The 27,491-nt window shown below is 40.7% G+C and overlaps 2 protein-coding genes across 2 annotated transcripts; both read right to left on the bottom strand.

Moving 5' to 3' along the window:
* Positions 1 to 1,022: 1,022 nt before the first annotated feature.
* LOC126082066 (olfactory receptor 6B1) lies at positions 1,023 to 1,940 on the bottom strand. The gene has a single exon (XM_049894493.1). The coding sequence runs from the start codon at positions 1,938 to 1,940 to the stop codon at positions 1,023 to 1,025; it is 918 nt and encodes a 305-aa protein (XP_049750450.1).
* A 2,491-nt stretch (positions 1,941 to 4,431) lies between these two features.
* On the bottom strand, positions 4,432 to 25,512 carry LOC126082106 (olfactory receptor-like protein OLF3). Its single transcript, XM_049894559.1, has 4 exons — positions 24,575 to 25,512; positions 5,268 to 5,322; positions 5,102 to 5,155; positions 4,432 to 4,653 (listed from the first exon to the last, which is right to left on the bottom strand). Exons 1-4 carry the CDS (start codon positions 25,510 to 25,512, stop codon positions 4,432 to 4,434), a joined length of 1,269 nt encoding a protein of 422 aa, XP_049750516.1.
* Positions 25,513 to 27,491: the final 1,979 nt, after the last annotated feature.

Genomic DNA, 27,491 nt, shown 5'->3' on the forward strand with positions numbered 1-27,491 from the left:
AGTGCTTGTTGGATCCAAAAACAGCTTTCTCATACACTGTCAGAAACGCTGGTGGTGTAGTGGTTAAGAGCTTGGCTAACAAAAAGGTTGACCGTTTGGATCCACCAGTCACTCCTTGGAAACTCTATGGGCAGTTCTACTCTGTCCTATAGGGTCGCTATGAGTCGGAATCAACTTGAAGGCAAAGGGTTTTTGCTTTTCATACACTGTTGTTAAAGATTGAATTGCGTCCCTCAGAAAGATATGTTGAAGTCCTAACCCACGTACCTGTGAATGTGACCTTGTATGAGGAAGTTAGGCCTTTCACCGAAGCTATTATCATTTAAGTCATACTGGAATAGAGTGGGTCCCATTCCTAAGCCCCTGAGTGGTGTCTGATAAAAGATCCCTCCCCTTCAGTTTCTCACGTGAACCCTAACCTCATGTCAGCTTGCTTAGATCTGACACAGAGACAGAGACACACACACCAGGGAAGACAAAGGCCATGTGAGGCTTGGCCTGCAAGCCAAGGAATGCCGAAAATAAAATAAAATAAGATAAAATAAACACTCGGGGCTACCAGAAAGGATCTTCCCCTAGAGGTGACTGGGAGAGAGAATAGCTTTGATGATGCCCTGAATTCAAACTGTAAGGAAATAAATTTTGTTCTTTAAAGCCACCCATTTTGTGCTATTTTGTTATAGACGCCCTGGAAAACTAAGACAACTGCCATCTCATTCTCTGTACTCAACTTAGTTATGAATTTACTCGGGCTCAGGAGCCCCATTGTGGGTCATGGCTACAGAGAACCCCTTTTCTCTTGGTCTCTATACAATGTCATGCCCCTAGAGTTGATGACAATAGGAGCAGAGGCTGGCCTTGGACTAACCAAGAGCCCATGGTTGGTGTGGACGTAGCAGTATCACGGTAACATGGGTAACGACCAGGAGAAGCCTAAAAAAGGACTAGACAGAGAATGGCTGGGCAGGCACACACCACCCTGTGTTTTAGTCGACTACAATAGGCTAGTCAGAGCGGGTACCCTAGCAGTAGGCCAGCTTCCTCAGAGCCTCTTTGACCTCCCGGTTCCTCAGGCAATAAATAAAAGGGTTGAGTGCAGGGGTGACGATGGCATAGAAGATGGAAATTACTTTGTTCATATTAAAGGCGTGGATGGCACGGGGCCGAGCATACATGAAGATTGTGGCGGAGTAGAAGATGGTGACCACCACAAGATGGGAGGCACACGTAGAGAAGGCCTTCTGCTTCCCCGTGGGCATGCGTAAAACAGTGGCCAGAATGCACCCATAGGACAGGACGGTGATTGTGAGTGGGAAGAGGAAGATGACCAGGGCCAGGAGGAAGTCCACCAGCTCAGCCATGGACATGTCTGTGCAGGAGAGGTTGAGCACAGGAGAGATGTCACAGAAGAAGTGATTGATGACGTTGGGGCCGCAGAAGCTGAGGCGGGAGATGAAGTAGGTCTTTGCCAGGGAGATGCCAAAGCCAGTGGCCCAGGACCCAAGAGCCAGGCGGGCACAGAGCCTATGGCTCATCATGGTGGGGTAGTGGAGTGGGCAGCAGATGGCCACGTAGCGGTCATAGGCCATGGCGGCCAGGAGCACACACTCTGTGCACATAAGTGCGATGAAGAAGTAGAGCTGGATCATGCAGTGGGTGAAGGGGATGCTGTTGCTCACAGACCAAAAGCTGACCAGCAGCTTGGGCACGGTTACAGAGATGTACCAGGTCTCCAGGAAGGAAAGATTGGCCAGGAAGAAGTACATGGGCTTGTGCAGCGGTCGGTTCTGCTGCACCAGCAGGATGATGACCATGTTTTCAGCCATGGTCAGGACGTAGGCCAAGAGGAACATCAGGAACACTGAGGCACGCATGCCACAGGTCCCAGGGAAGCCCACCAGAATGAACTTGGTGACCCCGGTCTGGTTCTCCACCTCCATGCTGGAAACGCAGGGCTTAGTTCTCCTGAGGGGAACAATTGCTTGATCAGTCCAGTTAGAATAGCTCACCCTCTACCTTCTCTGAGCAGCAATAGCAGCAAAAGATATCATTTATTAACCATGTATTATGGGCTAGAACATGCATGAGGTACATTAGACACATAATTTAATTCCTACATAGCTTGTATGTATATATTTATGTATATACAGTTTACATATATGACATATATATACGTACACACATATATGTATATATATATGTCATATATGTAAACTGTATATACATATATATATACTGGGGATTTTTATATACGTACACACACATCTGTGTTATTACGCCCTTTTTAGTGATGAAGACATCGAGTCTCGAGAGCTATTCTGTAACTTCCCAAGTTCACACTGGCAGCAAGCAAGGGATCACATTCAAGTCTAAGTCCTGAGCCCATGCTCTATCAATATCCTACATTGCCTTCACCAACACTGCCATGCTCAGCAGTACCAAACCTTCCCGTTCCGTGCTCTGATTGCCAATTCCAAAGGATTCACCTCTCCTTCCTGTCCCGCCATTAGGAGTCCTTCCTCACACCTGTCACACCTTCACATACTATTAGTTCTTTTTCCCCTGCCGTCATGGAAAATGGAGAGGAGCTGCATCATCTGCGAGGTCCTCTGTGAGGGTGAGATGGAAGAGCTGGGTTTAATTCAAATCCTGGCTCTGCCTTGAAATCCACCCTCTCTGAGACTCAATTTCCTCTTTTGAACATGGACATCTCTGTCCAGCCTGTGTCATTACCAAGCAAAACCCAAATGAGATTGTGTAGATGAAGTTGTATGTAAACTGTAGAAGACAATAGGTAGAAGGTATGCATTGACTAATAGCAGAGATCAAGGCCAACATGGTCACTGAAAGGAGCGCTCAGTCCTGGGCTGGGGTGTGGGAGGAGATTTAAAAATAATTATACAAATAAATGCATCTTAAGATTTCAGACACATCCAAGAAGGCTTAAATGGAGAGCACAGTGTGAGTGTGATCAGGAAAGGTCTCTGCCTTCTGGGAGGTGGCATGTGGCCAGAGGAGGGTTGGGCTTCAGCCCTGTTTAGAGCTGTGCTGAGAGGAGGCTGTGTTGCAGGACTGATGGATGGGGCATGGGGTGCAGGGGACAAGGGGGAGTGGTGGGCAGGGCCGTACTGAGGGATCTGAAAATGGTCCGCATGCAGTGGGCAGCAAGCAGAGGAGTTAAGCTGAATGGGAGTGGCGTGGTTTAGGTTATGGAAAGATGCCTCCACTCCCACAGGAAGCAGGAGTGGAAGCTGCAAGACCAGTTAGAGGTGACTGCAGGGGAAAGCGACAGGGACCTTGAACACTGGGCTTTCACAGACATGGGTGGATTTAAGACACCCTTTTAGGTGTAATCATTAGCAGTGACTGATGGACTGAACGTGGGAGATGAGAGAGAGGGAGAAAGCAAGGACGAGTCTCAGAGACGTGGCTTATTATATGTGAGGCAATGCCATTGACTAGTTGGGAAACTTGGAGAGCTAACAAGCATTTTCCTCCTTTAAGGAGATAACAATGGACAAGAAGTTGTAGGGTTCTATTTTGATTCATTTTAACACGAGGTCTAAGCAATCAGTCCAGAATATTCTGGAATAATAATTTACTGAGCATTTACTAGGTGCCAGGAAGTGTAAAGAGGACTTTTCATACATTCCCATTTAATCTACACAACGGAGCTAATGAAATATTATTATTCTAATTTTGCAGAAGGCACTGTGGCTTAGATAGATGAAGTAACATTTCCAAGCTACAGAGTGATGAAATCAGAATTACAGTCAGTCCCAGAGGTCTGTCGGACTGTGAAAAACCAAAACCAAACCAAACCTGCTGCCATCAAGTAGATTCTGACTCACAGCTGACTGCAAAGGTGTCCCCTTAACTGCTCGGCTAATTCACACTCAGAGGAAAAATATCAGAGTTTGAACTCCCCATCACTTTTTCATACTTAAAATTTTCGACTATTTTATGAAATGTTTTGTAAACCTACTGAAGTTCATTGTAGGCATGATCTATTAGAGATGAAGGAGTCCTGGTAGTGCAGCCACTCAGCTACTAATCGAAAGGTCGGTGGTCCCAACCAAGCCAGTGATCTGCAGGAGAAAGACCTGGCAATCCGCTCCCATAAAATATTACAGCCTAGAAAGCCCTATGGGACAGTTCGACTCCATCACATGAGGTTGTTAAGAATCGAAAATCAACTCAACGGCACATAACGACATCAGAGATGAGCCCAAGCTTCAAAAAACCCCGTCAGACACACAAGCACGTGCACACCCGACAGAAATGAACACACAGAAATACTCAGGAAAGGGACCAGAGAAGGCGCCATCACGGAAACATCAGCAAGTGAGAGGAGGAGGCATTTTCGGCAGTGGAATCAGAGTGAAAAAGGTATCAAGGTACGAAACAGACTGGCATTTTCAGAGAAGCAACTCATCGTGGCCATGTTGCCATGTGGGGCAGATTGTGAGTGAGTGGACGAATACAACAGGGATCATGGGAGATACGGCAATAGTAAGGATTTGGGGCATAATCCTGCAAGATAGCCAAGTGATCCTTGAGGGCTTCCAGCTGGATGACCACATCCTCATCTTCCACGCTGGCTTTGGTGGGGAGAGGGGTGGATTTGGGTGGGACAGGAGGCCAATGCAGAGACTAAGAGACGAGGTGACAGTGGACATATTGGGCATTAAACCCTGTAGCCCCTTTTACCCATGATAGTCTCTGCTCCCTCACAGTGTCCTCAGACACGCTGTCCTTCAGAGCAGATTCCACCAACGATCTAGACAAAAGGTCCTAGCTGCTTCTCTCCCTTTTTGTGCCTGTGGGGCTTGGCCTTCCCCTTTGTTTTCCCTGTTCAAATCTAGGTTCCCAGTAACTCGAATTTGATGAAAATATAACCTCTGTGCCTGCCAAGACATGGCTGCTGTTTTAGGGGCACGGTCAGGATGAGACGACGGGTGTGGCCCAGGGGTGTCAGGAGATGGGGAGGGGACTCTCAGGCAGGAACTGGAATCTGGGGTACACATCTCTGATCCTACACACACCAAGAGATGGCCTTTCACAGCAGTGGGATGCCTGTTTCCTTCCATTCTCTGCATACCTGGTCATACTTAGCTGTCAGAGGTGAGAGTGTTCTCTGACTGGTTGCTAGGAACTGAGGGAGGGAAAGGGAGAGGCATAATGACAGAACTGAACATGTAGGATCAGATACTCTGTGCTCCCAGACCCCACCACAGTGCTGCTCACACACTTAGAGGGCCACTTACCTCCGCTTGGCCACCTCCAGTGGGGTGGGAGATGAGAAGGAATTCCTCACTGGATCTAGAATCAGAAGAAGTGGAAAAGAAAGGCTCAGGTGGTGAACCGACATGAGGAGTCCGCTTTCTAAACCTAGTAGGAGTGGGCAGGCCCTGATTACCCCACTGCTTCTGAGCAGATGGTCAGTGCTAGAGGAGTGGGCAGCCCCGGGCACCAGGACCACGTTTACGCCTAAGGTGGGGCAGGGCTGGGGTCCCCGAGGCCCTGGGGCCAGAGTGCCCATGCCTTCCTGGTGGAAGCCACAGTAGTCTGAGGGTCAGCAGCTGTGAGCATCTTCAGGTTCTGAGGGATTTATGTGGGGTTAGGATTTTTCCTAAGTCGCTGCTAAGTCCCAGGGGAGAGGAATCTTAAGGATGGCAGTTCAAATCTCTTGTGGGAGCCATGAGAAATCTCTGTTGTTTATTTTGGCAATCTTATTTTTTAATATATTAGTTCCAGTGGAGGGGGGGATCCACTAAGGCCAAACATTTTGGAAAACACACACACAAATTTGAATTCATTCTCTGTAAAAACATGAAGAGGAATTTTTTGGCATTATCTGTTCTTCTACTTTTAAATCGCTGTTCACAAATTTTGATTTATTATTCAGTCTTACTTGAAATAGGATAATCACATCAGTGCTCCAAGGGGGAAGCTGATTCCCAAGTAGACTGATTATGGCTTTCAGGAGATGAGATGATCCTCTGACTGGTTGCTGGGAACTGGGGGGCTTTTTAGCAAAAGAAAAATTTGGTAGAAATTTTTGATTTAAATGTTTTTGCCATAATTTTTATGCTAAATAATACTGCTTTACAGTAAGCCCAGGGATCTGATGTAATAAATTCATCATGATGGGTCATTGTCACCTGTCAGCTGTCCTTTGGCTTCACTAGGCCAACATTCCAGGTTCTAGGACAGATCTCTAGATTACTAAATATCACATGAGTCTCTGTGGTCTGCAGAACTCCTTAAGTAGCCATTACACAAAGAGGCCTTCAAATTTACTGAGTTTCATGAAATGGTAAATAGAGCTATCGACAGTTATAAGTAACTTAGTCTGGAGTGCCACACATTCTTACAGTAATTAAGCAGCCTTTAATATAGTTCCCCTATGGGACTGGAAGAGGAGCCCTGATGGCACAAGGGGTTAAGCACTTGGCTGCTGACCAAAAGGTCGGTGGTTCAAATCCAGCCAGAGGCTCCTTTGGGGAAAGACCCGGCCATCTGCTTTTGTAAAGATTACAGCCAAGAAAACTGTAAGGGGCAGTTCTACTCTGTCACACGGAGTCACTATGAGTCTGAATTGACTTGATGGCACCTAAAAATAAAAACATGGGGCTGAAAGGAGCCTTGGTGATGCAATGGTTAACCACTCAGATGCTAACCAAAAGGTTAATGGTTCAAATCCACCCAGCAGCTCTGAGGGAGAAAGACCTGGTGATCTGCTCCCATACAGATGAGAGCCTAGAAAACCCCGTGGGGCAGTTCTACTCCATCACATGGGGTCATTATGACTTGCTATGAGTTGGAATCAACTTGACAGCACCCAACAAAAAACCAAATGGCAGCACATAAAATAAGGTACCTCTTCCAGAACTCTGGCCTCAATTTGCTTAAGTCCCAGAGGAACTTAGACTGTCCTATAATGTATAATTTGATATTAGCTGCAATTTTCCAACATGTTCTTAACAATCTAGTGTAATCTGGGGGTAACTAATAGAACGAAGACATAACTTCCACCAACAATACCTGCCCTGCCTACGTCCTGCTCAGCCCATTGGCGGCGTGCGTAGGGAGACTAAAAAGGGGGCATCCTTCCCCTCCAAAGGTGAAGCACACCCATCTGTTTGAGAGGCTTCTATGAGTTCCTGTGCCTGTGATCCTTCATACGAGACTCTTAGGTTCAAGTTTTCATATAAATAACCCGAGATACGTTGGAGATATTTCACAGTTACAAGCTGCCTGCATTCCAGAATATGAATATACAAGCTTATCCTAGGATTAAGTTCTGTGAACATTCCACAGCAGGTCTAATCTGTATGAGAAAAGAATTCCAAACAGTGACAGAGTGCACAATATTTTCAGTTGCCCAGCATCATTTCTTGAGTCATTCATTTTTTGCTCACTGATTTGTAAATGCTATTTCCACCATATTACCTAATTTGGGCATGCGTGGTGGTTTCTAAATTGAGCTGTCTATTCCCATCTGTTCCTTGATTTGTCTAACCCTGAGTAAATGTCAGCTTATTGCTTTATGCTAAGTCCTCTTACCTGGTGTAGCAAGCTCTCGCTCCATTTTTTTTTTTTTTTTTTAATTTTGATTCCTCATCGGATCATTTTGACTGATTTTTGTCCATCACTTCCATATAAATTTTAAGGTCAATCTATAGTTTTGACTTTTCCAAAATGTCAAATAAATGGAATCATATAGTATGTAGTGTGGCTTCTTTCACTTAGCATGTTGCCTTGAGGGTCAGGCACGTTGTCACATGTGTCAGTGGTTTGCTCATTAAAAAAAAAAATCAGTTATTGTATTTTTAAGTCCTATGGTTCCCATTTGGTTCTTTTTTTATAACTTACGTGTCTTTGTTGAGATTTTCTTTTTTTTCCAGAAAATTTATAATTGCTTTGGAAGCATAGTTACAATAGCTACTTTAAAGTCCTTGTCAGATAATTTCAACATCTAATTCCTTTTTGGTGTTGGCATCTGTTGATTGTCTTTCTCACTCGAGTTGGGATATCCCTGGTTCATGGTAAGTGATTTTCTATTGTTTCCTGGTCATTTTGGGTATTATAGCACGACACCCTGTATTTTATTTAATCTTGGTTATTCAGAAATCTCTCACGTATCTGGGGATTTCCCAGAGGTCTTTCTGGTCCTGATTTCTAATCCAATTTCATTATGTGCAAAGAAAATGCTTTTTATGATTTCAGTTCTTTTAAATGTTGACATTTATATTCTTTTGTTGTTGGCTATAGTATATGAAAAATGTCAGTCAGACAAGCCTGCTTGATAACGTTGCTCAGGTCTTCTTTGTCCTTACTAAATTTTGTCTAATTGATCTATCAAATACTAACAGATTGGCACTGGCATCTCCAATAATAATGGTGGATTTGTCTATTTAAACTTTTTTCCATTAGTTTTCAGTTAAGGTAAAATTCACATCACATACAATTTACCATTTTCTCTTGCTCTTTGGTTTTTAGCAATTTGAATATACTTTTTTTTTTTAATTGCACTTGGAGTTCTCTGAGCTTCTTGGATCTGTGGTTTATTTTCTTTCACTGATTTTGCAAAACTCTTTACCATTATCTTTTAAAATATCCCCTCTGCCTTGTTGCTCTCTATTCCTCTGGGACTCAAATCAGGCAATTGTTACATTGTTTTTGCATTGTTGTACAACTTTTGATTCCTTGTTATTTCCCTTCCTCCCTCTCTTTTCTCTTCATGTTTCAGGTGAGTAATTTGTATTTCTAAGGAAATAAATCAGTTCATTAATTCATTCTTACGCTATGGTCAGTCTGTTTTTTATTTCTAGCATTTCCATTTTGTTTACTTTTATAGTGTTCATTGCTCCACTGTATGGAGCCATGTTTTCCACAAGGTCTTTTAACATATTAATTATAGACCCACTACCTTTGAGTTGAATTCTGACTCATAGCAACCCTATAGGACAGGGTAGGCCTGCCCTATAGGGTTTCCAAGGCAGTAAAGCTTTACAGAAGCAGACTGTCACACCTTCCTCCCAAACAGTAGCCAGTGGGACCAGTTCGAACCACCAACTTTCAGTTAGTAGCTGAGTGCTTAACTATTGCACCAATAGGGCTCCATGTTAATCATAATTATATTACAGTTCTTGTCTGAAATCCAGTCTAGGTCACTTCTGGTTCTGGTTCTTTCGAATCCTTTAACTATGGGTAATTTCCACTGTATGTCTGTCAGTTTGTCACACAGTGGTGGCTTGCATGTTGCTGTGATACTGGAAGCTTTCCCACTGGTATTTCAAATACCAGCAGGGTCTCCTTTGGTGGACAGGTTCCAGCTGATCTTCTAGACTAAGATAAAGTAGGAAGAAGTAAGTCTACTTATTTAAAAAAATGGCTAGTGAAAACCTTATAAATAGCAGTCGAGCATGATCTGATATAGTGGCAGAAGATGAGTCCCTCAGATTGGAAGGCACTCAAAATACAGCTAGGGAGGAGCTGCCTCCTCAAAGAAAAGTTCACCTTAATGACATGGATAGAGTCAAGCTTTCAGGACCTTCATTTCCTGATGTGGCACAACTGCAAATTAGAAGAAACAGCTGCAAACATCCATTAGTAATTGAAACTTGGAATGTACGAAGTAAGAATCTAGAAAACTTGGAAGTTGGCAAAAATGAAATGGAGCACATAAAGATCAACATTCTATGCATTAGTGACCTGAAATGGACTGACCATTTTGAATTGGACAATCATACGGTCTACTGTGCTGAGAATGACAAATTAAAGAGCAATAGTGTGTTGTATTCCTGTCAAAAAGAACATTTCAATATCTATCGTGAAGTATAGCACTGTCAGTGATAGGACAACATCCATACACCTAAAAGGAAGACTAGCTAATAAGATTATTATTCAAACTTATGAACTAACCACTGAGGCCAAAGAGGAGAAGATTTTACCAACTTCTACAATCTGAAATTGCTCAAACATGCAATTAAGATGTGCTGATAATCACTTGCAATTGGAATGTGAAGTTGGAAACAAAAAAGAAAGATTAGTAGTTGGAAAATATGGCCTTGCTGGTACAAATGGCACTAGAGATTGCATGGTAGAATTTTCCCAGACCAAAGGTTTCTTCATTGCAAATAACTTTTTTTCAACAACATGAACATTAACTATACACATGGACCTCCCCAGATGGAATACACAGGACTACATCTGCAGAAAGAGACAATGGAAAAACTCAATATTATCAGTCAGAACAAGGCCAGAGGCCTACTGTGGAGCAGACCATCAATTGGTCATAAGCAATTTCAAGTTGAAGCTGAAGAAAATTAGAAAAAATTCACAAGAGCCAAAGTACAACCTTGAGTATATCCCACATGAATTTAGAGACCTTCTCAAGAATAAATTTGATGCATTAAACACTAATAACTGAAGGCAAGACAAATTGTGAAATGACATCAAGGACATCATCCATGAAGAAAGCAAGAGGTCATTAAAAAGACAGGAAAGAAAGAAAAGACCAAAACGAATGTCAGAAAAGACTCTGAAACTTGCTCTTGAACATCTAGTAGCTAAAGCAAAAGGAAGAAATGGTGAAGTAAAAGAGTTGAATGGAAGACTTCAAAGGGCATCTCATGAAGACAAAGGAAAGTACTATAACGACGTGCAAAGACCTGGAGATGGAAAACCAAAAGGGAAGAACACACTTGGAGCTGAAAGAACTGAAGAAAAAATTCAAGCCTTGAGTTGCAATATTGAATGGTTCTATGGGGAAAATATTAAAAGGTGAAGGGAGCATCAAAAGAAGATGCGAGTCACCATACCAAAAAAATTTGGTCGACATTCAACAATTTAAAGAGGTAGCATATGACCAGGAACTGCTGGTACTGAAGGAAGAAGTTCAAGCTGCACTGAAGGCATTGGCAAAAAACAAGGCTCCAGAAACTGAAGAAATACCAACTGAGATGTTTTAACAAAGGGATGGAGCCCTGGAAGTACTGACTTGTCTATGCCAAGAAAGTTGGAAGACAGCTCCCTGGCCAACTGAGTAGAAGAGATCCATATTTATGCCTATTCCCAAGAAAGATGATCCCACCAAAGGCAGAAATTATCAAACAATAGTATTAATATCACATGCAAGTAAAATTTTGCTGAAGATCATTCAAAAGCAGCTGCAGCAGTATATCAACAGGGAACTGCCAGAAATGGATACGGATTCAGAAAAGGACTTGGGACCAGGGATATCATTGCTGATGTCAGGTGGATCCTGGCTGAAAGCATAGAATACCAGAAAGATGTTTACCTGTGTTTTATTGACTATGCAATGGCATTCGATTGTGTGGATCATAACAAATTATAGATAACATTTCAGAGAATGTGGATTCCATAACACTTAATTTTGCTCATGAGGAACCTGTTAAGATGCAGTAGTGAAAAAGAACAAGGGGATACTCCGTGGTTTATATCAGGAAAGGCATGCATCAGGGTTGTATCCTTTCACCATACCTATTCAATCTGTATGCTGAGCAAATAATTAGAAACTGGACTATATGAAGAAGAATGGGGCATCGAGATTGGAGGAAGATTCATTAACAACCTGTTATGCAGATGACACAACCTTGCTTGCTGAAAGTGAAGAATACTTGAAGCATTTACTGATGAAGATGAAAGACCACAGCCTTCAGTATGGATTACACCCCAGCATAAAGAAAACAAAATTCCTCACAACTGGACCAATAAGCAACATCATGATAAATGGGGAAAAATTGAGGTTGCCGAGGATTTCATTTTACTTGGAACAAGTCAACACCCATGGAAGCAGTAGTCGAGAAATCAAAAGATGCGTTGCATTGGGAAAATCTGCTGCAGAAGACCCCTTTAAAGTGCTGGAAAGCAAAGATGACACCTTGAAGACTAAGGTGCACCTGACTTAAGCCATGGTATTTTCAATCGCCTCATATGCATGTGAAAGCTGGACAATGAATAAAGAATCCCAAAGAAGAATTGAAGCCTTTGAATTGTGGTGTTGGAGAAGAATATTGACTATACCATGGGCTGCCAAAAGAATGAACAAATTTGTCTTGGAAGAAGTAGGACCAGAATGCTCTTAGAGGCAATGTTGGTGAGACTATGTCTCACATATTTTGGACATGTTGTCTGGAGGGATCAGTCCCTGGAGAAGGACATAATGTTTGGTAAAGTAGAGGGTCAGGAAAAAGGAAGGCCCTCAAAGAGATGGACTGGCGCAGTTGTTGTGATGAGCTTAAGCATAGCAACAATTGTGAGGATGGTGCAGGACAGGGCAGTGTTTAGTTCTGTTGTAGATAGGGTCATCATGAGTCAGAACTGACTGGATGGCACTGAACAACACCAATAACAATATGCATGTGAAAGACAGATAATGAATAAGGAAAACTGAAGAAGAAATGATGCCTTCAAATTTTGATGTTGGTGAAGAATACGGAATATACCATGGACTACTTGAAAGAAGAACTGATCTATCTCGATAGATCTACAGCCAGTATGCTCATTAGAAGCAAGAATGTGGAGACTTTGTCTCACATACTTCGGATATGTTATCACAAGGGACCAGTCCCTGGAGAAGGACATCACGTTTGGTAATGTAGAGGGTCCAAGAAAAAGAAGAACCCTCAACCAGATGGATTGACACAGTGCCTCCAATAATGGGCTCAAGCATAACAATGATGGTGCAGGATAGGGCAGTGTTTCATTTTGTTGTACATAGGGTTGCTGTCAGTCGGAACTGACTCAATGGCACCTAACCACAAAGTTACCTTGTGACCCCCATAGATTTCAAATACTTTCAGCTAGAGGTTTCTACTGCCTTGTGGGCCTGTGGGGGCAAAAGGATCTAAATCAGTGTCACTTCTCTGCCCAGCTTTCCCCAAGCTCAGCATGCATTTGTCATAATAGCATCTCTCTCCATTGTTCTGCTCCCCCCCTCGGAGGAGAAGCAATTGATCGTTCATTGATGACAGCCTCGTGGTAGGGGCAAGGGTGTTCTTGGTTTTCCTGGTTCATCCTTAGGCTTAGGTTTGGGGATGGCACCTTCTCAGTTTTCCCACCTTAACTAATGACCACCATGACAGCCAATCTCTCCTTTGTGTCTGTAGTTAGTTATGGGTGGGAGATTTTTGCCCCTTGCCTGGTGAACCCTATTTGTATCAGTGTGGCATCCTGGTCTGATTCTATTTCTATCCCTCCCCTAAAGGCAGATTGCTTCTTTTCCTACTTTTTCTTCAGCAACAACGTACCTTTGCCTAAATGAGTGCCCAGTACCTTCCAATGATAGACTTATGCTGATTTTTACAAGGCAAGACTTGTGTTGGGGGCAGGGAGGGTACCTGTGCCTCCTTCAGAAGAGGAAGAAAAATGCTTCTACCTCCCCATCTTCGTCCTTTGAAGATAATTTTCTTTCTTTTCTGGTTGCTTTAAAAAGAAAAAAAAAAAAAAAAAAACTGTTGTCTTTGGTTTGCAGCAGTTTTACTCTGATATACCTAGGTATGGTTTGGTTTTTTTTGTTTGTTTGTTTTTAACATATTTCTCCTGTTTGAGAGTTATACTGCTTTATGTGTCTGTAGGCTGATGTCTTTTTTCAGTTTTGCGAAGTGTTTGAACATTCTCCCTCACATATTCCTTTCTTCCTTTCTCTTTTTTCTCTCCTTCTAAGACTTCAAGTGCGGGTATGTTAGACCTTTTCATCATGTCCCAAATGTTAGATCATTTTACCATGCCCCACAAATCACTGATGCTGTTTTTTCATTTTCCTTCTATTTTTACTTTCTCGACCCAGCCAAATTGTTTCCTACTGACTTATCTTCTACATCACAAATCCTCTTCAGTGCTCTCTAATCGGCTGTTGTAATCATTATTGTTTGCTTAGTTCTATATTTTATTTCTTAATTCTAGAAACATCATTTGATTCTTTTTAGTAGACTCCAGCTTTTTGACACTATTCTGTACCCTGATTTCTGTTTTGTTAAACATGTGAATCAGGCATTGTCTGATAACTCCGATGTCTAGATTTCCATTGCTTTAGCTACTTGACATTTGAGAGTGAATGTCACAGTGTTTTCTGACATTTATTTTGGTATTTTCTTTCTTTCCTGTATTTTTAATGACCTCTTGCTTTCTTCATGTATGATGTCCTTGATGTCATTTCACAACTTGTCTGGTCTTTGGTCATTAGTGTTCAAAGTGTCAAATCTATTCTTGAGATGGTCTCTAAATTCAGGTGGGATATACTCAAGACTGTACTTAGGTTCTTGTGGACTTCTAATGTCCTTCAGCTTCAACTTGAACTTGCATATGAGAAACTGATGGTCTCTTCCACATTCAGCCCCTGGCCTTGTTCTGACTGATAATATTAAGCTTTTTTGTTGTCATGTTCCACAGATGAAGTGGATTTGATTCTTGTGTATACCATCTGGCAATGTTCAGGTGTATAGTCTCCATTTATGTTGTTGAAAAGATATTTGCAATGAAGAAGTTGTTGGTCTTGCAAAATTCTATCATGAGAACTCCAGCATCGTTCCTATCACCTAGGCCATATTTCCCAACTTCCAATCCTTCTTTTTTGTTTCCAACTTTCACATTTCAAGCACCAGTAATTATCAATGCATCTTGATTGCATGTTTGAGCAATTTTAGACTGCAGAAGTTGGTAAAATCTTCAATTTCTTTATCTTTGGCCTTAGTGGTTGGTGCATAAACTTGAATAATGACCGTACTAGCTGGTCTTCCCTGTAGGTGTATGGATATTATTCTATCACTGACAGTGTTATATTTCAGCATGAGTATTGAAATGTCCTTTTTGACAATGAATGCGACACCATTTCCCTTCAATTGTCATCCCCAGTATAGTAGACCATATATTGTCCAATTCAAAATGCCCAGTACCAGTCCATTTCTGTTCACTAATGTCTAGGATACCAATGTTTATGCATTCCATTTCATTTTTGACAGTTTCCAATTTTACCAGATTCATACTTTGTACATTCTATGCTCTGATTTTTAGTGGATGTTTGCAGCTGTTTCTTCTCATTTTGAATTGTGCCACATCAGCAAATGAAGGTTCCAAAAGTTTGCCTCCATCTACAGAATTAAGGTCAACTCCACTTTGAGGAAGGAGCTCTTCCCCAGTTGTCTTTTGAGTGTCTTCCAACCTGAGGGGGCTCATCTTCCAGCACTATATCTGACAACATTCCACTGCTATTCATGTTGTCTTCACCAGCTAATTCTTTTCAGAAGTAGACTGTGGTGTCCTTCTTCTTATTCTGTCTTTGTCTGCAAGCTCAGCTGAAACTTGTCCGCCATGGGTGACCCTGCTGGTATTTGAATACCAGTGGCATAGCTTCCAGCATCACAACAACAGGCAAGCCCCTAAAATATGGTAAACTGACAGAGGCAAACATTTTTTTAGTGAAACAAAGTAGTTTGTGTTTGAAATGTGAGAATTCAAATGGAGAAGTAAAAAAGGTCATTGGGTATACGGTACAGTTTTGGATGTGTAAATGTGGGAGTCATCACTATGTGGATATTATGAGATCAGCTTGGATATGAGTGTACTTGAAATAAAAATGTATTTGAATCTTTAACCTTCTGGGATATAGACATCTGGAATAAGATTTGGATTCTGCAAAAGAGTCTAAGAAGTAATTTCCCGTGAGACAGAAGAACACAAGGACAGTGTGGGGTCCACTGTACATAATACATAGTGTTATGTAGAAAAAGTTGTTGTTAGAAAAATTTAAGTGAGATGAGAACTGAAAATTAGCCACAGGTTTTGGCGACATTAAAGATTTTGGTCACTTTTGCACTAGTGATTTCAGAAAAATGGTGGGCACAAAATCCTAACTTAAATTGAAGAAGGACTGGGAAGAGAGGGTAAGAAATGAAGGGTGCAGTCTGTTCCTTCAAGGAATTTTTACATAAAGGGATATAGAGAGATAGTGACATGTCAGGAAGTTGATATGTGATGTGGGTTCAAGGAGGTTTTCTTTTTTATCCTTAAAATTGGCAATGTCACATCAAATTTGTGCTTATGGAATGACCCTGTAGAAAGTGAGAAATTGATGATTCAGACTGTTCAGACAAGGGCATATTCAGAAGCCTAGAAAAATTGGGGGGAATTTCTTAATAAAAAGAATATAAAATTATTATGGAAATGACTATTTATTTGAAACATGAAATCACAAGCAATTAAAAATTTTGAAAGGCAAAAAGTAGCTTAAATATCAATAACTAATTTATTTTTGGAAGGATTTCAGATATTATAAGAAAACAGCTTTTAAGATGGATATGTGACCTTGGATGGGTGCAAAGATTAGGCATGAACCTGTAAAAACAACAGAAGAACTCAATTTTCAATGAAGTATGACTTCAAATGCTAAAGACAAAATGAAGGATTTGAATCACAAGTGGTATTTGAGGTAAGTGAAAGACTTGGAAAAGAACAGATCTGTATTTATAACGAAGATGAGTTGATACTAATGGATGGATGGAGTTAGATTAATGGCTAAGCTAATATATTATTATTATTGTTACTGTGGTAAAAATATACATGACCAAACATCGTGCAACTCTACAGTTTGTGCACGTACAATTCAGTGACATTGATTGCATGTTTCCAGTTGTGCAGCCATTTTTTATATTCTTTTCCAAATTATTCCACCACCATTAACATATACTCAGTGAAGCCTAACAACAACTCCCTCTTTCCCCCTCCCTCCCTCCCCTACCAACTGCCTTTGAGTTGATTCCCATTCATAGGGACCCTGTAGAACAAAGTAGAATTGCCCTATAGGATTTCCAAGGATGTAATCTTTACGGAAAGAGACTGCCACGTCTTTCTCCCATGGAGCAACTAGTGGGTTCAAACTGCCAACCTTTCAGTTAGCAACTGGGTGCTTAATCACTGTGCCACCAGGGCTCCTCGGTAAAATCTAATAAGTTTTGGTTTCTATATGTTTGCTTATTTTATGTACGTGAGATCATACAATATTTGTCCTGTGAATAATTTATTTCACTCAGCATAATATTTTCTTTTATGATTATGTTTCTTATGAATAGCAGTGGAACATTGTCTGATATAGTAATGGATGGAAGATGATCCCCCCAGGTTGGAAGGCACTCACAAGACCACTAGAGAAGAGCTGCCTCCTTGAAATAGAGTTGACCTTAATGACTTGGATGGAGTCAAGCTTTCAGGACCTTCATTGGCTGATGTGGCATGACTCAAAATGAGAAGAAACAGCTGCAAACATTCATTAATAATTGGAATGTGGAATGTATGAAATATGAATCTAGGAAAATTAAAAGTTGTCAAAAATGAAATGCATAAAGATCTATATCTTAGGCATTATGAGCAGAAATGGGCTGGTATGGGCTATTTTCAATTAGACAATCACATAGTCTACTATGCTGGGAATGACAAATTGAAGGGTAATTGTGTCAAGTTAATTGTCCAGAAGAACATTTCAATATCCATCCTGAAGTACAACACTGTCAGTGATAGGATTTTTACAAGGAAAACCAGTTAATATGACTTCTATTCAAATTTACATTCCAACCGCTAAGGCTAAATATTAAGAAATTGAAGATTTTTCCCAACTTCTGCAGTATAAAATTGATCAAACATGCAATCAAGATGCATTGTTAATTACTGGTGATTGAATTGTGAAAGTTGGAAACAAAGTAGAAGGATCGGTAGTTGGAAAACATAACCTTGGTGACAGAAAAAACTCTGGAGATCTCATGACAGAAATTTTGCAAGACCAACAAATTCTTCATTGCAAATACTCTTTTTTTCAACAACATAAATGGCAACTATACACAAGGGCCTTGCCAGATGGAGTACATGAGAATCAAATCCACTACATCTGTGGAAAGAGATGATGGAAAAGCTCAATATCATCAGTCAGAACAAGGACAGGAGCCAGCTGGGGAACAGACCCATCAATTGCTCATGTGTAAGTTCAAGTCGAAGTTGAAGAAAATTAGAACTCGTCCATGAGAGCCAAAGTACAACCTTGGGTATATCCCACCTAAAATTAGAACCATCTTTAGAATAGACTTGACGCATTGAACACTAATGACCGAAGACCAGATGAGTTGTGGAATGATGTCAAGGGCATCATACATGAAGAAGCAAGAAATCATTAAAAAGACAGGAAGAAAGAAAAGACCAAAATGGATGTCAGAAGAGACTCTGAAATTTGCTTTTGAATATCGAGTAGCTAAAGCAAATGGAACAAATGATGAAGCAAAAGAACTGAACAGAAAATTTCAAATGGTGGCCTAAGAAGACAAAGTAAAGTATTATAATGAAATGTGCAAAGACCTGGATATAGAAAACCAAAAAAGAACATGCTCAGCATTTCTCATTCTGAAAGAACTGAAGAAAAAATTCAAACTTTGAGTTGCAATATTGAACGATTCTACGGGGCCAATAGTAAATGATACAGGAAGCATCAAAAGAAGATGGAAGGAACACAGAGTCAGTGTAACAAAAAGAATTGGTCGATGTTCAACCATTTCATGAGATAGCATATAATCAATAAACCAATGGTACTGAAGGAAGAAATCCAAGTTGCACTGAAGGCACTGGTGAAAAACAAGGTTCCAGGAATTGATGGAATAAGAATTGAGATGTTTCAACAAACAGATGCAGTGCTGGAAGTGTTCACTCATCTACGCCAAGAAATTTTGAAGATAGTTACCCAGCCAACCAACTGGAAGAGATGCATATTTGTACCCGTTCCAAAAAAAGGTGATCCAACAGGATGCAGAAATTATTGAACAGTGTCATTAATGTCATAGACAAGTAAAATTTTGCTGAAGAAAATTCAATAGCAGTTACAGCAGTACATCTACAGGGAACTTTCAGAAATTCAACCCAGATTCAGAAGAGGACATGAATCAAGGGATGTCATTCCTGATGTCAGATGGATCCTGACTGAAAGCAGAGAATACCAGAAAGATGTTTACCTGTATTTTATTGACTATACCAAGACATTTGACTGTGTGGGTCATAACAAATTATGGACAATATTTGAAAGAACTGGAATTCCAGAATACTTATTTGTGATCATGAGGAAACTGTACATAGACCAAGAGGCAGTCCTTCAAACAGAACAACAGGATACTGCGCGGTTTATAGTCAAGAAAACCATGCATCAAGGTTGTATCCTTTTACCATACTTATTCAATTTGTACGCTGAGCAAATAATCCCAGAAGTTGGACTACATGAAGAAACACGTGGCATTGGGATTGAAGGAAGACTGATTAACAACCTGCAATATGCAGATGACACAACCTTGCTTGCTGAAAGTCAAGAAGACTTCTTCACTTACTGATGAGGATCAAAGACCACATCTGTCAGTATGGATTGTACCTCAACATAAAGAAAACAAAAATCCTCACAACTGGACCAATAAGCAACATCATGATAAATGGGGAAAAGATTGAAGTTGTCAAGGATTTCGTTTTACTTGGATCCACAATCAACAGCCATAGAAGCAGCAGTCAAGAATTGAAATGGCACATTCCACTGGGCAAATCTGATGCAAAAGACTTCTTTGAAGTGTTAAAAAACAAAGATGTCACTTTAAGTACTAAGATGAGCCTGACCCAATCCATGAAGTTTTCACTGGCCTCATACGTATGTGTAAGCTAGACAATGAATAAGAAAGACCATAGAAGCATTGATGCCTTTGAATTACGGTGTTGATGAAGAATGTTGAATATATTATGGACGGCAAGAAGAACCAACAAATCTGTCTTGGATGAAGTATAACCAGAATGCTTGTTCGAAGCAAAGATGGCGAGACTTCATCTCACATACTTTGGACTTGTTTTCAGGAGGGATTAGTACCTGGAAAAGGACATCACTCTTGGTAGAGGGTCAGCACAAAAGAGGAAGACCCTGTACAAGATGATGGCTGCAACAACGGGCTCAAGTATAACAAAGATTGTGAAGATGTTGGGAACCTGGCAACGTTTCATTCTGTTGTATATAGAGTCACTGTGAGTTGGAACCGACTGGATGGCACCTAACAACAACAGACCTTCTCAGGGAACATTGGGTAGACTAGCTTCAGAGTGTCAGAGAATGTTGGAGGACCTCTTTACTGCTATGGAGTATTCAGTGACACAAAAACATGACTCTCCAGTCTTTGATTTGTCTACACACCATTTCTCTTGGTAAGCAATTTTTGTACAGTGGACTTACTGTATACTAGTCTCATATTCAAACTTTCTAGGCTATGTTTCTTCAGCCTTCTTCACCTTTGAATTGTGGTGTTGGTGAAGAATATTGAATATACCATGGACTGCCAAAAAAACCAACAGATCTGTCTTAGAAGAAGTAAAACCAGAATGCTCCTTAGAAGCAAGGATGGCGGGACTGTCTTACATACTTTGGACACGTTATCAGGAAGGATCAGTCCCTGGAGTAGGACATCATGCTTGGCAGAGTACAGGGTCAGCAGAAAAGAGGAAGGCTCTCAACGAGGTGGATTGACACAGTGGCTGCAACAATGAGCTCAAGCATAACAATGATTGTAGGGATGGCTCAGGACCGGGCAGTGTTTCGTTCTGTTGTGTATAGGGTTGCTATGAGTCGGAACTGACTCGACGGCACCTAACAACAACAACAGGCTATGTTTGACTATTTCCCAGCCTTTCCTTCCCTCTCCTCCCATTTCTCTTTACCCCACCCCCAACAAATCTATAAACAAACAAAAAATTGCTCTTAAATCGCTTCCAACGGTTGGTAACTCCATTTGTGACAAAGTATTACTGCTCCAAATGGTTTTCCTGGCTATAACCTTACGGAAGCAGATCACTAATCAAAAACAAAAACAAACCCATTGCCATCAAGGCGATTCTGACTCATAGAGAACTTATAGTGCCACTGGGTGGGTTCAAACCGCCAACCTTTAAGTTAATAGACAAGAGCAAACTGTTGTGCCACCCAGAGAATGTCAACAAACCCACAGAGCTCCAATATAAAAGAGAGCACCAGGTAAAATGGGGATTTCACAAGTCTGCTTTGAAAAATTTGTTCTTGAGAGCTGAAGAAGTTTCGTTATGGAAAGATTAGTCTAAAGGAATTTTACAGGGACATAGGCATTGTTTTTTAAATGTGAGATCATTATTTTTTACTTCATCCCCACTCCATCTTTGCAGGAGTCATAGAGGAACTAGGACTCGTGCAACATCCCTGGGGAGTTTCAAGACTACCTGGGGAGCGCAAGGATAGACTAGACTTCCAGCTAATGATTCGATGGAGCTCAGAGCATGAAGAATTGTGTTATTATCTAAGTCTAACATGTTTATATGCAACAGCAGTCAAAGTCCAGGATATAATAATTAAAAAAGCATTCGACAAAGTCTGTTATAGCCTTTTAGATAAGGTGATTAACATGTTTGAATGATGTGTTTAAAAGTAGATTGAACAACTTATTGACAGCAATCACGATAATCAGCTGTGCAACCCTACCCTTAATCAATGTGATTTTTCCATCACCATTAACCCCCATTTTCTCCCTCCCTCTTGGCCCTGGTAAGCACTAATAAATTTTGGTCTCTGTACGTTTGTCTTTTCCTGCCTTTTTATATAAGCAAGGTCATGTAATATTTTTGTCCTTTTGTGATTGGTTTATTTTGATCACCATGTCTTCAGGCTTCATGCATATTGCAGTATGTATCAGGACTTCATGTCTCCTACTGGCTGAGTAGTATTCCAGTGTGTGTACGCACCACATTTTGTTTATCCATTCATCTGTTGATGGGCTTTTAGGTTCTTTTCACCTATTGGCTATCGTGAATAGTGCTGCAATGAACATTGGTGTACAAGTCTCTTTTTGTGTCTCTGTTTTCAAGTCTTTTGGGGATATACCTAGGAGTGGAATTGCTGGATCATATGGTAGTTCTATTTTTAGTTTTTCGGGGAATAGCCACATTGTCTTCCACAATGGTTTACCATTTTGCATTCCCACCAGCAATGGATAAGTGTTCCAATTTTCTCACATCCTCATCAACATTTGTTATTTTCTTTTTTTATCTTAGCCGTATTGGTTGGAGTGAAATAGTATCTCATTATGGTTTTGATTTGCATCTCTCTGATGGCTAATGATGCTGAGCATCTTTTCAAGATTATTGTAATTGCTCTCAATAAGTTGTACACCTATAAAAAGTTGAACTGGCAATAGTTGTGTGATAGATAATATTTACAACAACAAAAAGAAATGGTAGCTGCTGAGGCTGTTTATGTACAACCAAACACCTCATGGAATTTGGTTCCTTGGTTTGAAGGTTGAGAGTCATGGTTTCATGGGACATCCAAGTTAATTGGCCTAATAATATGTTTAGTGCTTCTTTTCTATCTCGTAGTTTGTTGTGTGGTGCCTGGGGTCTTAAAAGCTTGCGAGCAGCCATCCAAGGCACAGCAGTTAGTCTCTATTCACCTGGAGCAACAAAGGAAGGAGAGTCAGAAATAGGAGGAGGAAATGGAATGTGTGGCTAATTGCCTCCATGAACTGCCTCCTTTGTCATGAGACAATAGACTAGAAGAATTGGTTAGTGCCTGGCTACCATTTGGACATTTTGATCTTAGATTCCATAGAAGAATGCTTATCAAAAGGGGAAAAATTCAGAACAGAATTTAAAATTCTCATGGACTTTAGACTTTCTGGGGCCACGGAGGGTGGATGAAATCCTGAAACTATCGGCCTGAGAAAATCTTTAAACCTCAAACCAAAAATATCCCCTAAAGTCATCTTAAAACCAAACAATAGTTTATCTAACCTAGTAAAAAACGTATGCCTTGAGCATTATGCTCTTTTAAGAATTATGTATATGGGATCAAAGTGAAATAGCAACTGAAAAGATTAGATAGGAACCTTAAGGGGCAGTGAGTTTATGTTAATGAGGGAGGAACAGCTCAGAAAATGGGGGTGAGAATGATCGCACAACTCAAAGAGTGTAATCAATGTCACTAAATTGCACATGTAGAAACTGTTGAATTGGTGTATATTTTGCTGTGTATATTCTCAACAACAGCAACGAAATAAATAAAACTTAGGAAGAAAAAAGATAGATTGAAAAGAATACACAAAATCTCCTCAATAAAGCTTTATCAGTGTGGAGGTAGATTCACAGTGAAAAATGTAACCATGCTCTATTCAGCATTTAAGTGCTTTCCAAAGTGGGAGCTAAAATTTCTTCTCATTGAAAATGTCATATATGGAAGACCAAAAACATTTATAATTTTAGGTAGGATAAGATTTATACAAAGATCATTCCAGATTTGTTACATTTCTAGAGGATTGAACTGTTGAAGGACTGTAACCTTTTAAGAATAAATAAGAACATTTGAAAATTATTCCCTGAAGGGATTTGACATTAGAAGAGGTGTAGTTATGGTAATTAGCTCAGTGGGGTCAGAGTTTCTCCCCTAATTTTTCCTTTCTGGAAGATTTTTTCAAGTCATTTGAAATAATATTATAAATAAGTTAATGGCACAATTATTTTGTTTGTTTCAATCAAACCCCTACTCTGAGAAGCACACACACATGCATCAATTTAATGGAAAATTAAATAGGTGTAGTAAATTCTTTGGACAAGGTAATTTTACCAGAAATTTGCCTAACTACATCACAGTTTTATAACGACTGTCTTAATTGCAAAGTTTGGAGGGTTTAGGTCATTTAAAAAATAAATTTAGGATTATAGTTAAGAAAATAAAACAAACATATCACATATTTTACATAATTCATTCATAATTAGTATAAAAATTTCCCCTGTATCAGAAAGGGCAATAGACCTCTCAGGACAATAGCCCAACCTGGCCCTAATAATTTCTATCTTTAATTTCCGACATAATCTGTAAGTCATTTCCAAGGGTAAGCAAACTTATTCGCTACATATTTTAGGAAGATTAGCACATATTTCAATCAGTTACAAGACGGAGGAGTGGCAAAGAAGTAAAATACCCTTTATATTCACAATGGAAGAGTAAGGGTGGTGTAGCTAAAATAATGAATGACTTTGTTAGTGTCTACTACATGGCAGGCACTATATACAGATAGTATTTACACACTCTGAAAGGTTGGTATTATTTCCTTGTTTTACCAAAAATAAAAACTAAAACGATATGATTTTTAAATAATGTGCCAGCTAGCACAGTTAATGAGAGGCAGAACAAGAATTGGCAATGAGGTCTGCTTGGCGAAGCCAGGGATCATTCCTTTACATATGGTACAGAGACAAAATCAAAAGTGGACAGATAAAGTCCAAAGACCCCCGGATACCTGAGAAACAAACATCTAAGAAGGGGCCATAGCATGGATCATTGATACTTAAATTATTAGACTTTGACCTACGTAAGGAAACCAATTAGCCATGTAGAGGAAGACGTTTTATTCACACACAAGGATAGACCATTATAGTCTTCTTTACTGTGAATATGGAAGTCCTGTCTACACTCACTTGGTCTCCTTTGTGGTTTTCAGGGTAGATAACAAGAAATTCTTAGAGTCTTTACCCTTTATCTCTCAATTTCTCTAAAACTTTCCTGAGTGCGGCCATAACTTCCTTATTCCTCAAGCTGTAGATCAAAGGGTTCAACATAGGGGTCACCACTGCGTAGAACAGGGCCACCATCTTCTCCCCTTCTACCGAGGAGGCAGACCGCGGCCCCAGGTAAGTGAAGATAGTAGCTCCAAAGCACATGGAGACCACAGTGAGGTGGGAGGTGCAGGTCCCGAAGACTTTGCTCCTTCCCGGTGCTGAGCGAATACGCAGGATGGCAGCCACTATGCGAGCATAGGAGAACAGGACCAGGAAGCAGGGAAGCATGATCACCAGGAAGCCAGAGACGGCCACCATGACCTTGTTGAAGGAGATGTCCACACAGGATAGCCGAAGCACTGCCAGGGTCTCACAGGCAAAGTGATTAATAATATTATGACACAGTGGAAGCCGGAATGTGATGATGGCTTCCATCAGCGAGTTCATGAAGCCAGCTGCTAGGCAGCCGGTGGCCAGCCCCAGGCACAGCCATCCATGCATGATGACTGTGTAGTGCAGGGGGTGACACACAGCCATGTAGCGGTCGTAGGCCATGGCTCCCAGCAGGAAGAATTCGGACCCACCAAATGCCAGGGATGTGTAGAGCTGGAACATACAGCGGTGGAACGGGATGGACTTGTGGGCTGAGAGCAAGTGAGCCAGCAGCTGTGGGGCAATGCTGTTTGAGTAACAAAGATCCACAAAGGACAGAACACTGAGAAAGAAGTACATGGGGGTATGAAGCCTGCTGTCAAGTCTGATAAGGAGGAGAATGAGGACATTTCCCAAAATAGTCGCCAAGTACATGGCCAGGAACAGGACAAAGAGGGAGACCTGGGTGCCCCAGTCACTGGACAGCCCCAGCAAGAAGAACTCACTCATCCATGTCTGATTTTTATTTTCTCTGCCCATGAGCTTCTGAGGACCAAACTAAAAAAGAAAAAGAAACACCAAAACTATTGCTGTCGAGTTGATTTTGACTCAAGCAACTCTCCAGGACAGAGTGGAACTGCCCCACAGAGTTTTCAAGGAGTGGTTGGTAGATTTGAACTGCTGATCTTTTGGTTAGCAGCTGAGCTCTTAACCACTGAGAGGACCAAACTAAAGATGTGGAAATAACAAATTATAGGAAATCAAGATATAGGCCATATGGAGTACTTTTTTTTTTTTTTTTCTTTTTACCCATTAAATACTTAAAATTCCTCTAGAACATCTCAGCCAAATCAGGATCCAAACTCTACTTGAACACATTTGTGGGATGAGGAACACCACGGCACCCAGTACTGCAGCTAGAAATCAGGAGAAAAGAAGTTACGTTCTTGAAATTCAGTTTACTGGAACACAATTTCTTCTCCTAAATATCTGCCCTTAAGTGGGGAAAGGAAACTGAATGAAGTGTAGAAGTTTAAAACTCATCTTGATTTAGTGGTTATTATAGGAGGTAATTCCTATCTTTCTGCTGAGCAAGTTGCTGGTCTTTTCTTAATTAAATAAAATAAAAATATCTGGACGATACCTTCCTGAATGATATTTGGTACCAATAATCTTCTTTTTGTTTACTGGGTGTTCCTCTCTAGATATCTCAGGTACCACCCTGCTACCCACCTCAGTGAAATGCATCCAATGAAACCCTGAGTGTTTTTAAATAGTCTTATACTTTCCATTACTAAACGATTTTTAGTTTATTTGCTTTAACTTGCCCTTCTCCTTTGAAAGCATCAGGTAGGAAGCTTCCTCTCTACCTACCTCACACCAGTGGCCCAGCTGGGCAAGATCAGTCCAAGATGGCCAACCACAAGGATCAGCTGTATTGAGGGAAGATACACATAGCTGTTAAAATTCACCCCTTATTCCTGCCTTCAGGAGAATTTAATGAAGTGTTTAATGTCATCTGGTTGTTACTTAATAATAACAGTTTTCTTAGGGAAGGAGCAGCTCACGCACTTTCCAATATAATATGAAGCATTCCTCACCAGTGAGGATGGAAGGGCCTGGGGTCATACCTTAGTTACAGAACGTGGTGACATCCATAGTCATAGATTTTTGACCCAAGAAAAAAAAATTCTTTTATGTTTGTTCACTTAGGGAAGGGAAGTGACCCGTAATCAAAGGATGTAGATGAGGGTCTGAGATCTTGGAGAGAACACTCTGACAGTGCAGCTTTGACAACATAATACACGTGTGCAAGTGTGTGTGTGTGATAATGCAAATGTTGCCAGAATCCATAGTTTATTCTGGTTAATGCTTTGTGACAAGACTTACACAACTCTGTAAATCACGAATAAAACCTAGAAATATACAAAAGTGATATGAATAACCTTCAATAAGTGTTCTTCTGTAACCTGTCCTTGAAAGAAATCCTCGTGATTGGTCCTACATTGTCTATAAAATTTATCCGAATAACCTTTCTTCAGTCCTGCCTGTCAAGAGCTTAAACACGACGGTGCTGCGGCACTCTGCCAGGTTTATCAGCAGCTAGGTGTGCACACCCGGGTGTATCAGCAGGTAGGCATGCAGACCCAGGTGGCATTAACACGGAGGTGGCTGCTAGCAGTGAATTCACTTATACCGTTTAGATGTCTATAACCAGGCTCTAGAGAAAAGTCAGTTTAAAAAAATCAAACGAGAAAACAGGGAGGTGCTTTCCTATCTATCCCCAAAAACACATCCAAAAGGAGGGTAGTTTTGCTTAAAACCATGTGGGTTTTGCTCAGAAATGTGGTCAAACAAGCAGATTTCCAAGTGACCCATTACTATGTAAGCAATTTTTTTTTCAAGTAAAATATATTGAACATATTTTTTAAGTGATACAAGTGTCAAAGTCAAAACAAAATGTAGTTTTTAGTAAAATTGTTCTGAATAACTTACCCAAGTCAATTGGCTAGTTGATA

Source organism: Elephas maximus, chromosome 8, assembly GCF_024166365.1.
Source record: "Elephas maximus indicus isolate mEleMax1 chromosome 8, mEleMax1 primary haplotype, whole genome shotgun sequence".
NCBI classification, from domain to species: Eukaryota; Metazoa; Chordata; class Mammalia; order Proboscidea; family Elephantidae; genus Elephas; species Elephas maximus.

Bases quoted from the DNA above. Each gene is read 5' to 3' on its own strand.
- LOC126082066 (XM_049894493.1), bottom strand. From the start codon at position 1,940: ATGGAGGTGGAGAACCAGACCGGGGTCACCAAGTTCATTCTGGTGGGC.
- LOC126082106 (XM_049894559.1), bottom strand. From the start codon at position 25,512: ATGGGCAGAGAAAATAAAAATCAGACATGGATGAGTGAGTTCTTCTTG. The intron at 5,323-24,574 runs GTAAAGACTCTA...TTCTGATTCTAG, and splicing joins GAGAAATTGAGAGATAAAGG to ATCCAGTGAGGAATTCCTTC. The intron at 5,156-5,267 runs GTAAGTGGCCCT...TCCCTCCCTCAG, and splicing joins CTGGAGGTGGCCAAGCGGAG to TTCCTAGCAACCAGTCAGAG.